This window comes from Python bivittatus, unplaced genomic scaffold (assembly GCF_059951505.1).
Source record: "Python bivittatus isolate LINGU-HERP-01145 unplaced genomic scaffold, Pbiv_v1 ctg000020_np1212, whole genome shotgun sequence".
Classification (NCBI taxonomy): Eukaryota; Metazoa; Chordata; class Lepidosauria; order Squamata; family Pythonidae; genus Python; species Python bivittatus.
In genome coordinates, this window is record NW_028277030.1 from 87,270,825 (window position 1) to 87,285,040 (window position 14,216).

A 14,216-nucleotide genomic window follows, 5' to 3' on the forward strand; every position below is an offset into this window, starting at 1 on the left:
TCGACACAATTCTAACATCTTTGGCTCTATACGCCACCACAATGGATTTGGAATGAAACAAACACAATGTGCGTTCACTGCAGACTGTCAGCTTTAATTTGAGGGTATGTACATCCAACTCAGGTGAACGGTGTAGGAATTACAACAGTTTGCATATGTGCCTCCCACTTGGTAAGGGACCAAAAGTAATGGGACAGAATAATAATCATACATCAAACTTTCCCTTTTTAATACTTGGTTGCAAATCCTTTGCAGTCAATCACAGCCTGAAGTCTGGAACGCATAGACATCACCAGACGCTGGGTTTCATCCCTGGTGATGCTCTGCCAGGCCTCTACTGCAACTGTCTTCAGTTCCTGCTTGTTCTTGGGGCATTTTCCCTTCAGTTTTGTCTTCAGCAAGTGAAATGCATGCTCAATGGGATTCGGGTCAGGTGATTGACTTGGCCATTGCATAACATTCCACTTCTGTCCCTTCAAACACTCTTTGGTTGCTTTTGCAGTATGCTTTGGGTCATTGTCCATCTGTACTGTGAAGCGCCGTCCAATGAGTTCTGCAGCATTTGGCTGAATGTGAGCAGATAATATTGCCCGAAACACTGCAGAATTCATCCTGCTGCTTTGGTCAGCAGTCACATCATCAATAAATACAAGAGAACCAGTTCCATTGGCAGCCGTACATGCCCACGCCATGACACTACCACCACCATGCTTCACTGATGAGGTGGTATGCTTAGGATCATGAGCAGTTCCTTTCCTTCTCCATACTCTTCTCTTCCCATCACTCTGGTACAAGTTGATCTTGGTCTCATCTGTCCATAGGATGTTGTTCCAGAACTGTGAAGGCTTTTTTAGATGTCGTTTGGCAAACTCTAATCTGGCCTTCCTGTTTTTGAGGCTCACCAGTGGTTTACATCTTGTGGTGAACCCTCTGTATTCACTCTGGTGAAGTCTTCTTTTGATTGTTGACTTTGACACACATACACCTACCTCCTGGAGAGTGTTCTTGATCTGGTCAACTGTTGTGAAGGGTGTTTTCTTCACCAGGGAACGAATTCTTCGGTCATCCACCACAGTTGTTTTCCGTTTCTCCCGGGTCTTTTGGTGTTGCTGAGCTCACCGGTGCATTCCTTCTTTTTGAGAATGTTCCAAACAGTTGTTTTGGCCATGCCTAATGTTCTTGCTATCTCTCTGATGGGTTTGTTTTGTTTCTTCAGCCTAATGATGGCTTGCTTCACTGATAGTGACAGCTCTTTGGATCTCATCTTGAGAGTTGACAGCAACAGATTCCACATGCAAATAGCACACGTGAAATGAACTCTGGGCCTTTTATCTGCACATTGTAATTGGAGTACTGAGGGGATATCACACACCTGGCCATGGAACAGCTGAGAAGCCAATTGTCCCATTACTTTTGGTCCCTTACCAAGTGGGAGGCACATATGCAAACTGTTGTAATTCCTACACCGTTCACCTGAGTTGGATGTACATACCCTCAAATTAAAGTTGACAGTCTGCAGTTAATGCACATTGTGTTTGTTTCATTCCAAATCCATTGTGGTGGTGTATAGAGCCAAAGATGTTAGAATTGTGTCGATGTCCCAATATTTCTGGACCTGACTGCACATTCATAATGAACTTCTATTGTTGCCAAACGCAATAGCAATCATGCATCACATCTGAGAGTGCAATATGGATATTTCACTAGAAAATGTCAACAAGGCATGATTTCCCCCTCCCCACTTGTTAAATAAACACTATTTATAACAATCACAAATAGAGTGACCAATACAAATACAGTGGACTGGAAGTGTGGCTTTTGTCTAGCGGAATGCACTTTTGTTATACTATGTGGGGGAATCAAGTTATCTCCTACCTACTGCAGCATTTCAGCATTGTCCTAATTGCAGAGAATTGGAGATTTTGGAATAACAATTATTTTAGATTTACATTCCGCTTTTCCTCCAGAAGCTTGAGAGGTTAAATGAAGATCTCCCTTCATTTTATCCCTATAACAATCTTGTAAGGTAAGTTGGGCTGAGAAAGAATGTCTGGTGCAAAGTCACCCAGCAAGTTTCCATGGCTGAGGATGAACATGACCCTGGGTCTTCCTGATCCTATTCCAACACCGTAAACCATTATATTTACAAAATTACAATGCATAATAGGAAATGGGGAACATTGGATGCCCTGCCTTCCATGAGCAGAAGCCCTTTCCATTAGCATGAAAGCCAGCACTAAATACAACTCATTATCCTTCTAATGTAACAAAAGAGATCACTCAAAATATCATAGCAGGGAAAAGTTCCCAGCTGAACTTGAAAAAGGTAAGTAGGATCAGGCGTGGTTAGCATTTCTGGAGACCTGGAGACCAGGCTGTAGGGTTGACTAAGTGATCCTGGAAAGTTATCCTGGAAGAAGGCAATGACAAACTGGCTACCATGAAAGAAATGTAGATGAGTCTGTGCAGAAGTCAACCTCAACTGAAGGGAGATAACTTTATTTGGACCGTGATCTTCTTTTGCAGATAATGAAGACCTTCCTCCAGCAATTCAATTCTTTTAAACTTGACTTGAGACTTTATCCTAGCTCTCAAAATTTGCCTATTATATTTGGGATGAGAAAAACTAAGTTTCATCATTTGTTACTTGCGGATTTTATTTATTTATTTATTTATTTGACTGCAAGGTTCAGGTTTCTCAGTGAGATGCACCAGCCTGAATGCATGTTGAATATACAACACTGCAAGCCTCAGAGCTGAAATCTGATACCAAACCAGACTTCCAGGTTGATCGTTATTAAGGTTTGAGCTTATAACAAGTTGTATTTCCAATTTGTTTCTTGTTCCTCTTCATTAAAGTTTACAATCCCCACTACCAGTGTTAATTGCTTCTCTCACATATAGCCTGCTGTCCCTTTCAAACTCTTGAAACAAAGTATATCACACTAGCAAATGCAGAGGTAGCAAATCTCCATCTAGACATAATCATCTAATGGAAGTGGAGTCGCTCAAGGAGGAGAAACCAACACTGCCTAAATCCTGACATGTCTAAACAAAGTCAGGAGGTACCATTTACCACTCCCCTTTTCCTTACTCATCTTTTTCCTTTTCTCAATTTGTTCCAAGGATATGGAAGTTGTACTTTTTTCCAAGATGAGTTTGCGGATTGCTTGCTTTTTTAAATTTCCCAGTCAGGGATATAACCCTGGGATTTTCTCATCCAAGTACTAAGCAGGTCCAATACTTCTTAGCTTTCTTCAAGATCAGCCATGGTCAGCTAGGGGTTACCACTCACAGTGATTTTTCAACATTAAGTGAAGAATATTTACCTATATACCTCATCTACATTCTAAAGGAAATCTCTGATGACTGGGTGTGAGAAATCTACAATCCTGAAAGGAATAATTCATTACTGGTATTACTCCTTCCCTATGTTTATGTAATTCAGTTTCAAAATTACAGATCTCAGTACACATAAATATGCTTCAAAGAATTTTCAACATAAATAGAATCCTTGGATGTAAACCATTCTTGCCTGGTGCATTAAACTTCTACCTTTATGATTCTATTACAGGTAAACTAAATAGCCACAATGGATTATAGAAACAATAATTATTTTTTCAGAGTTAAACATAGGAAGACAGTTTTTACAGAACTGAAAATGAGCATTTTAGGAAACAAAACTACTGAACCTTCAGAGAAAAAAATACCATAATCAAGCTGTTTAGATAAGAAGATTAGACACATAAACCAACAGGATAAATCTCATTCAATACCTTAAGTAGGTGTATTTCATGCCAATAATTCTTTGCAGTCTTAAATACTATACAGCAAGGGGACTTTGTAGAAGAGCCAGGTTAGTCTTTGGTAGCCAAAAATCAAAAGGAGAGAGATAACACTTTTCCAAACTAACAAATTTTATTAAATTTGGCAGATGAGTGCATATATTACATTAGAGGATGTGCCAGCAATGCCCCTCTTGATTTTATGTAGGATTAACAGGCCAAACTTTGTGCAAAAGAATTAATGGACTCAGATTTGACATCTGGCCTCTAAACAAGGACCAAGTAGCATCATAGCATTTCAATCTTCCAGGATACTCCATGACAGATCTCAAAGTAGCCATCTTGGAAAAAAGGAAGTTGAACAAGAGATTGCTAAACTCACATGCATCAAAAGGTTTCAGCCTATCTGAGAAGGTCTCAACAAACCCAATGGACTTTTAACACACTACAACTGTTAACTGACAAGGTACTTGTAATTTGCCCCACATGTAACCTGTATCTGATACAACCATCATCTTCTTTCTCTCCTTCCCCCACTCCTGCTTCCACCTTATCTCAATTTAAATCCAATATCAGTCTAGTCACCCCATTGCATCTGAGGAAGTGAGCTGTGGCTCACAACAACTTGTCTTTTAATAAAATATATTAATCTGGAAAGACACTACCAGAATCCTTCTGTTTTATACAGCAAATGGAAATCCTTTGATTTCCATTTCAAGAAAGCATAAAATAGAGCTATGTTTTGGTTCAAATAGTATCTTACCTACAGTACGTCAGCTTAGCGCTGTTGGCGCTAACTCTGTTCCATGCTGATTCTGGATATAAAATAGCAGAGCACTGTCTAAACTTAATGATACATACACTAGTAAAGCCTATTTGCATATTTAAGGATATGTCATAATGAATATGGGGGTGGGAAGTACTTAATCATTATGAAACATTTCAAAAGACTTTTAGAGAAATTTGTTTCATTTATAGTATATGTATCATTGCAACTTGTTACAGTGATCTCTGAGGATACCAGATTTCACTAAGAGTGAAGATTTATGATGCTTTTAGGAACAAAAAAAAGTAGATTTCCTCTTTGTTGCAAAGTTTTCAGCTCACTGTTTATATAATTCAAAATTTATTCACCTTATATTCCAATACATTAATTCAGTAGGCCATGAGTAGTATGTCTACAATTTTTGGTTTAGGAGCTCCATTACAAAACAGCCATAAAGAGCACCCAATTCTGGCTTAGGCAAGAAAAAGTACAATTATTCTTTGCTCAACCACACAATTTTTAGAGCCAGAGGGCAAAGCTCTTTTGTGCCTGACACATTAATTTCCTGCTTGTTAGGAGGAAGTGCTACTAACAGGTTACTCAAGGACAATGGCTTTTCATTGAAGGCTCATGAACATGACACAGCTACATAAGAAGTAGGATGGCAACAGCGAAAAAGGAATCAATTGTAACTATGAGGACTTCCTGCTTAGAAGACCAGCCTAATATTACACCACTGTCCTCTTATTTTGCTGGATTCCAATTACTGTTTTCCATCCCACTTCCTTGAGCCAAGTTATTTTTAATAAATTTATAACATTTTCATTTACAAAAGTAGTTCACCCATACCAATTCCCTAAGTGCAGGATTCAATTGCTGAAATCTAACATGCTTTCAACAAGAAATGCATGTTTATATATTTGCATTTATAGGGTCAAAGATGAACAAGTTAGTAACTCTCACAATGAAATAAAATGAACAAATCAAATCTTGCTTTATGCTTTGCAGTCTGAAACAGAATTCAGTTGCATAAACAAGCCTGTGTCTTGAAATTAATTTTTTTTAATCTAGGAAAAGAAGCTTAACTGAACGTTTTTGATAAACCAAATAATCATAAACAGGTAAACAGCTATGATAGCATTTTTGATAAACCAAATAATCATGACAGGTAAACAGCTATGATAGCGTGCACAGAACTTAAGGCCCACCATGATTAATCTAACATCTATACTAACGTAAGAATAAATGTTAAATTAAAGCTCTTTCATTTCAAATCTCAGTTTTGCCCATTTGTTTTCAAAATTATAACACTGAGATCAACTTTCTTAAATTTGTACTGGCATAAGTGATTGAAGAGTATACCACATTTCACTGATCATTCTAATCTTTAGGAAATAAAAATGACTTTTGGCTATATTTTAATGCCATTTAAATTGCATGCCGATATTTAAGTACCTCTTAATTAAACAAAATCAAGGTAAAAATAGCTATATTAAGAGGGGTTTGTGCCCACTTTTAGAATTCTGCTTACAATATAACATTTGCATTCAGCAGTAAAACACTCACTTGAATCCGTTCTGAAATGGGAAGCATGGAATTGGTGAAATGGAAGAAAACCAATCACAGGAGATCCAAATATGGCCACAGCTTGGGTTTTCAAAGTCCGCGTCCCCAAAAGACTACTTGCTAACTATTTGTGAAGCCCGTGTAATACAACATTGTTCCAAGTTCATTATTAACTGTGGATATTATTGCAGATAAAAGACAATATGCGAGAGCTGACCAACCAGGGAGATCAAGAGGTCTTAGCTGAAGTTCACATACTCTTGAGCACACACAAAGACAGAATGACAGCAAACCTTGCTATCTTATCTATAAAGTATTTATTTTCTTAAGTTAAACAAACAGATTTTTCAAGGATGGTTTCCATCTATAAAATGAACAAAGTACAAGCTCTGTACAGCAGATTTTAAAGAACCAACAGAAATAATTTTCTAAACCACATTTAATCTGTAAAAGGAAATGTACATGTACCACCATTATTTTTGCTTTAAAGTAGCTAAGATTAGAACAGAGATGACATGGTAACTGCTTATTAAGTTTCCTGGTAGTTTACAATAAAAAAGATCAAGGGGAGGGTTTGACTATTTTCTGTATCTAAATTCAATACCCACCACTGACTGCCTCTGCATATCTTTGATTCATTTCAAAATCTTTTTCAACAAGGTTCTTTAGTATGTTGCACTGGCAAGGAGGTGTGCAAAAGCAGTGCTTGATACAATACACATGAAATCCATAGTTGTTTAAAAAAACAAAGAATGAAGTCACAGTAAATAACTTTGGCACACTGTGTCATGTAAACATAGCTAGCATCACATTACTGTATTTTCTGATCCAGCGTCCATACCTAATTATCACTTTCATCCCTAGAACTTGAATACAACACATAGCTAACATTTAAGACTTTTGGAAATCCTGCTAACACATCTGCTTACATATTAGTCAAGATAGTAGCTTTTCAGAATTCAGAATCAGCTATTTGCTGGATAGTGTCTATCCCCACTCCAAAAAAACCCTTTACAATTTAGATTCCTTTCCGCCCAAAGGTTCTTCCCCAGAAGTCTTGGATTATAATTAGATGGCTACTTAATAAACACTTCAGTACTCTGCCCCAATGCCCCAGTTTTACAAATGAACGTTACCTTCATCTCACAACTTGGGCGGCCTTAAAAAATGATTTTCGAAAACGACAAAGACCGTGTTTATCTATTTTTCCTGTCAAGGACATAATTACATGAGAAGTTTTAATCACAGGGAGGCAAATTTAGTCTGGAAAAGGGTAATCTTCAACATTCACCCCATCAACGGAAACATCACTCTTAGTTAAAACAATGTAGTATCTCAATACAGTATCAACAGAAATCACAAGCATGCCATATAAATTCAAATGTTCACCGGCTTATCTGAAACATTGCAAAACTAAAGTCCTCATTTGAGTGGAAAGATGCCCATTTTTTGCAGCAAATATTGTAGCCGTCATGGAAAAATGCACTTTACAGAATACTCTCAAATGCACGTAGCAAGAAGATGAACACTGTCAAGAAATGATTGCATAATAATTTACCTTTGTCCTTTTGTAACCATTTGGAGGGTGGGCAGTATTTTATGAATGTTTTCATTTCTCTGTTTAAAATCTTACATACATTGTGTTAAAAAAAGTTGATGTGGAAAACACATGCAGAGATGACACTGCTATGATATAAAAACAGCAGAATGAAACAATCACTTCCAATGTTCTACTTCCGCTCCGATTATTTTCTACAGTTCCATTTTGAGACATCGTGAAAAGACATAGAGAAAAACCTCAAACCATGATACCCAAGAGCAGATGCATAACAGCTGCAATGTTGATCATTAGTAATAGGCTGCTCATAGTTTCACAAGAAGGCTACTTGTGGTCTTGTGCTATCTGTCATTCTGACAACTTTTTAAAAGGAGTTAAGACACAGCAAAGAAGAGAAACCAAGAACCAAAGCTCCAACGCTGCATTTTTAAACCTAGTTTTAAATGCAAGGTAGTCTAGAGTTGCTCAATACAAATATACTGAGTTTACAGGTATCCAGAGCACACGGCATGTATTCCTGAACTGAAGATGACAATGCTGGTGAGATGAAGCATACAAGCCTCTTCCTGCCATTCCACTAACCTCTTCAACAGAGGTCTGACCACTTTCAGGAGAACCAAGTGCGAAAAAAAAAAAAATAGGCACACTTTACAAAGCAGAAGCATCCAGTGTTTGCGTGAACACAATGCAGCGGCACAAACTTGCATCTTCACAAAATGTTGTTCTTCTACAACTGTCCAATCTACTTTCCAGTCAAGTGTTAAAATGCTTTGTTGATAAATTACAGAATGATGAAAAATTGATAGAAAGTTGTAAATTTTGACAATATATATTTTATATATATATATTTATATTTATATATAATGTTTATATCTAGAGTCTCGTCATAGAAAAGTCCATGGTCGAATATACCAAGTACACATGGCAAAATCTTCCAAATGATGCTTTGACTGCTGGAAACCACAAACACCTATTTTTATATAAATGGAGACTGCTCATGAGATTCTTCAAGCCACTTCCCTCCCAAGTATGCCCTCCCCTCCCTGTGTTGAAAGCAGGTTTCTACTATATATCTGTGGTTTCTAAGGATGTTAATCATCTGCTCTGGAAATACTAGGTTGAAGGTGGAGTGGAGCCAACGAGCCTTGATCGAAGAAGGGGCGAGCACTGCTTCAGCAATATTTGATCAGATGATGGCAGGATCCCCAGTTCCTTTGATATCCTTATGTTCACTTTAGTTGTTGCCCACTTTCAGACAAAGATGGAATACTGAGGTATATAAAGTATCAGTAACGCAATCAAAATGTTGCCCAAGGTTTAGGAAATGAGACAGCACTTCTGTGCCAGCCCTTCTACTGCTGTAGATTAAGGGTGAACTTCCACTGCTGCGACAGTGAAGGACTGCAGGCTTCAACAGTCAGACCACCATTTTTGGCATTTCGGCTGTCTAAACATAAGTTACTGCCCACGTACCGCAGTTTGGCATTGCTTTCTATTTGTTCCCATTTCTAGAAAAAAAAGTTATTCAGATTAGATAAATATGAATTTTTAAAAATTATCAATATTCCTAGGGTTATTCTGTAAGATATTTATTATGGGGCATATTAGATGGGCTCCAAACCATCCAGCTTTCCTTAAAGGAAAAGAAGTTTCAAGCTCTCAAACTTTAAAGTATCTACAAATGTAACACAGCTTTTTGTCACCTGCTCTTCTTCTTCTTCTTCTTCTTCTTCTTCTTCTTCTTTTTTACAAACACACCAACATTTTTCATTCCACATCCATAGTCCTTCTTATACTTAGGGAAGGCAAAAGTTTGTAAAAACTGTCCAGTTTGCAATTTTCTTCTTAGAATCTATAGTATTATTTATGAAAGAGCAAGAATTGACTCAAAGGCTAGCAACAGGACATGAATGGGCACTGGACCTACGTAAGATGACACGGACAAAACAGAGATGATCTGCCTCTTCTCTGGGGCCACAATCTTAAATAATACAGGAAGAAAAGGGTTGGAAAATGAACCTACACATTCCCTGGACAGTTTTTACAATTCACTAATCTGGATGAGTACCACTGTTGTACCACTTCTAAACTTCAACCTATCTTGCACACGGAGAGGAAAAAAATCAGTATGGTAGAACAAAATTAAGGGCTCAAAAATAAAAGGGAATTAAAACAGCAAGGAAAGCTCATCCTAGGATGGGTATACAGGAAGAAATGAGGCACTGGTGGTGAGTGGAAGGAACAGCTGGGATATGAGTAGAGAAATTTTAATTACAGATAAGCTATTTTTAAATATTTTTAAATATTTGTTTATTGAAAATAGCCAGGGATTCTAGCTCTTCAACAGCAGCTAGAAAGGACTCCCCCCCAAACATGTCAAAACATAAAGCTACCAAAGATAGCTGAAGACCCTTTTTTTTTTTTTTTTTACACAAGGCAACAAATAGAATTTATTTGGCAAAAATGTGCAAATAATTATACATTACCTGATAGTAGGAAGACTAGAGACTTTTTTTTTAAAAAAAGTCTTAAACTATGAAAAGTCTATCTTACTTTTGCACTGAAATGCAACTAATAACGTGACTGTTAATAGTCTGGAGTTAGACTCCATAGCTCTGATTTTCCAACAATATTTCTTGCTGCAATCCAGCAATAGGTAGTCATACCGGTCAGAAAACCTGGCAATTTAACCTCTGCAGTTTGCTTAACAAAATAGTATGATTAGATTGTGCTAATTCATAAATATATGCAGTCCATGCATACAAGCAATAAAAAATTCTAAAGAAAAAATTAGCCTGGATAATTAGAAGTAATCAATAAAAGTCATGTAGCATTCAAAAGTCATGTAGCATAACTAGAACAAGAACAGATATATAAATACAGGTGCCAGCCAGCAGCTTGATTGATATTAACAACCTCCACCATCAAACTGATGGAAACTGAAGTAGAGATGTGTCTCTTTGGGGAAGGTCACAGTCCTTTGAACAATAACCTCCCAAAAAGTAGGCTAGCCCAGAACATAAAGGATGCAACCAAGACAAAATCTAGATTAATTTCAATTTGATATTAGTTGAATTTTAATTAAAAACTCAACTCAAATTAATTAAACACAGTTTAATGACCAGTCTTTGTGTATTTAATGTGTTCTTTGATCACTCTGAAAATTATAATTTTGCAGCATTTCTTAGAGCCGCTTTAGGGGCTGCACCCCTGGTTTCTGGGAGCTGTATGCAGCCTTTGAGACTCAGGTTGTGCATCCAGACTATACTGGGATTGTATTATACAAACAGGCCAGAAACTCAGCAGTGGACAGATCACAAGAGTTCTAAGTTCATAGGGAGGGATCAGGCTGTTGGAAGGAAGTGTATGTCTAGAGCAATGCTTCTCAACCTTGGTTGCTTTAAGCTGTGTGGACTTCAACTCCCAGAATTCCCCAGCAGCCATGTGGAATTCAATTCTGGGAGTTGAAGTCCACACACTCCTGCACAATTCTGGGAAATGAAGTCCGCACAGGGGCCAAGGTTGAGAAACACTGATCTAGAGGGCCACATCTCATCTTGGAGAGCACTCAAAACTATTTGTGTGTGGCTGCACTTCAGGTACTGACCTGTCTACTGTCATTTTCTCTGCAGCCCTGAAGTTTTATGAGTGAGCCAGCAGCTCGATCTACAACCGTAAGGCACAAATCCATATGTTTCACCGACTTGTCCTTTGTTAAGGCCCATTCCTGGAATATAAAGCAATGACACAGAATTACATCCATGTACACAGTGTCTGCAATCTTTCCATCTTTTTTAATCCTACCTTATAACTATCCAATGTTTATTATGTGGGGAAACCTCATTTAATCTATGAAGAATGAAATGTTCAAGAAGTAAAGGAGGAAGTTAGAAATCAAATACTTTTCTACTATTCCGAGCAGCTCCTTTTTTTTTTCTTTTTGTTTTTCTTTTAACATTTAAAAGTAATACAAAATAACAGTACAGTGGAGACCTTAGTATTAAGCATTAAACTCAAAGATAGAAACCTTTTTTATATTATAAAATAATTTAATGCATTTTGTAATTCTCTATCAATGCCATACTTAGCTTTAATTGTACAGTTCAAACAACCTTATGTCTATTAACATTTTAGAAACTATATTTAATATTGATATAAACTTGTTCTCCTTATTTTTAAAGATTTAACTTATCTAAACCATCATAGCGTTAACAATTTCTAGTTTATATTTCATAAATACCACTGTACCCAGCTAATATCTGTATTTTATATTATTTGCATCTTATAATGCAATAAAGCAATCACTTGGGGAGGGAAGTAAATGTCTGACTTCATCTGACAGTGTGGGTACCTTGCATTCTTTTTTCCTTTTGGGAGAAAAAGACAGATAACATCTTTCTTTGGAAGCTCAATATCAGATCTGAATTTGTTTATATTTATGTATTCACCTCTTTATGGAGCTGCAGCAATCTTGTGAGGTTAACCAGAAACAATTGTCATATACCACCATCTGCTGGCGCTACGGCACAATAGCATTCAGTTATATTTACTAGATAAGAAGATAAGCCTACATTGTCTTCCCTTCTAGCCACTCTCCTCTCTCCAGAAGAAAAGAAAGAACAAGACAAAAATCTTATGCAATGCCCAATTTCCCCCATGTCAATTTAGTTTGCTGCTCCAGTTGAAATCAATCCATCCACCCACCCAATAAAGGTCTATGAATGTGACATACTTGTACATCTGTGTGTGCATACATCTATGTGTGTATATATACCTAACAGAAGCCACCCTCTAAAATAGGGGAGAGACAGAATGATAACTTAATCTTAATTGAATGATCAGCTCCTGGTTAACATTAATTGCCCATAAAATAAAATACCCCATGTATAAAGTTAATTGATTCCCATTTACAATCACCAACCATAAGCCAATTTCACACAGAGGAATGAAGAAAAATACTTAGAAGCACTTTCCTCCCTCTTCCCAGCCAAAATAACAGAGCAGGAGGAGGAGGAGGGAGGATAGCGGGAAGGGGAGAAAAAGGAATAGCAGGAAAAAGAAAATGGAGATGTGGGGAGGGGTAGATGTAGAAGTAGCAGGAACTGAACAGGGAAGGAAATAAACAAGGAAGAAGTGCTATTTTGATGTCAGAAGCTAGGCAAGCAGCAGGGATGAGCCCCACCTTCTTAAGTAAAAGACATCCAAGGTGGAGAGAAGCCTGCAGCCATTTGCTCTTCTTCAGAGCATCTGCTCTTCCCAGCAAAAGTAAGGTATACTTCCCCTTCTCAAGAATTCATAAAGGGGAGGGGCTCATCTTCTTCTCAGATAAACATGGTCACTCTACCTCTTTTATTCAGAGAAGAAATAAATCCATGCAACTGAGAAGTGCAGATCAAAAGAATGTTTGTATTTGCTTCATCAATAGTACACTAAGAAACAGGACAGGCCTGGAGACAACTGTTGGTCTTTCTTTTAAATATAATATTCACTCTCCTGTGAAAACTGTAAGATATCCCAGCATACGTACAAATCTATTTCTACTGAACATTTTCTCCATTTCTAAAATACGCATAGAACCGTATGCTGATATTTCAGCCCTCTCTGTCATGTCTTGATTGCTACTTGTTATATCAATGTCTACTTATCTACAGTGGGGCAAAAAAGTATTTAGTCAGCCACCAATTGTGCAAGTTCTCCCACTTAAAAAGATGAGAGAGGCCTGTAATTTTCATCATAGGTATACCTCAACTATGAGAGACAAAAGGGGGGAAAAATCCAGAAAATCACATTGTCTGATTTTTAAAGAATTTATTTGCAAATCATGGTGGAAAATAAGTATTTGGTCACCTACAAACAAGCAAGATGTCTGGCTCTCACAGACCTGTAACTACTTCTTTAAGAGGCTCCTCTGTCCTCCACTCGTTACCTGTAGGAATGGCACCTGTTTGACCTTGTTATCAGTATAAAAGACACCTGTCCACAACCTCAAACAGTCACACTCCAAACTCCACTATGGCCAAGACCAAAGAGCTGTCGAAGGACACCAGAAACAAAATTGTAGACCTGCACCAGGCTGGGAAGACTGAATCTGCAATAGGCAAGCAGCTTGGTGTGAAGAAATCAACTGTGGGAGCAATAATTAGAAAATGGAAGACATACAAGACCACTGATAATCTCCCTCGATCTGGGGCTCCATGCAAGATCCCACCCCGTGGGGTCAAAATGATCACAAGAATGGTGAGCAAAAATCCCAAAACCACATGGGGGGACCTAGTGAATGACCTGCAGAGATCTGGGACCAAAGTAACAAAGGCTACCATCAGTAACACACTATGCCACCAGGGACTCAAATCCTGCAGTGCCAGACGTGTCCCCCTGCTTAAGCCAGTACATGTCCGGGCCTGTCTGAAGTTTGCTAGAGAGCATTTGGATGATCCAGAAGAGGATTGGGAGAATGTCATATGGTCAGATGAAACCAAAGTAGAATGTTTTGGTCTAAACTCAACTCGTCGTGTTTGGAGGAGAGAGAATGCTGAGTTGC

At 37.8% G+C, this 14,216-nt stretch overlaps 1 protein-coding gene across 2 annotated transcripts in view; it reads right to left on the minus strand.

Moving 5' to 3' along the window:
* Window positions 1-6,417: 6,417 nt before the first annotated feature.
* Window positions 6,418-14,216, minus strand: part of GALNT2 (polypeptide N-acetylgalactosaminyltransferase 2) — a 72,934-nt gene continuing 65,135 nt past the window's right edge. For both annotated transcript variants that reach the window (XM_088143398.1, XM_088143400.1), the window contains 2 exons: window positions 11,283-11,402; window positions 6,418-9,183 (listed from right to left, as the gene is read on the minus strand). In XM_088143398.1, coding sequence (XP_087999524.1) covers window positions 9,028-9,183; window positions 11,283-11,402 — 276 coding nt within the window. In that variant the 3' untranslated portion in view covers window positions 6,418-9,027. The remainder of the gene's footprint in view (window positions 9,184-11,282; window positions 11,403-14,216) is intronic.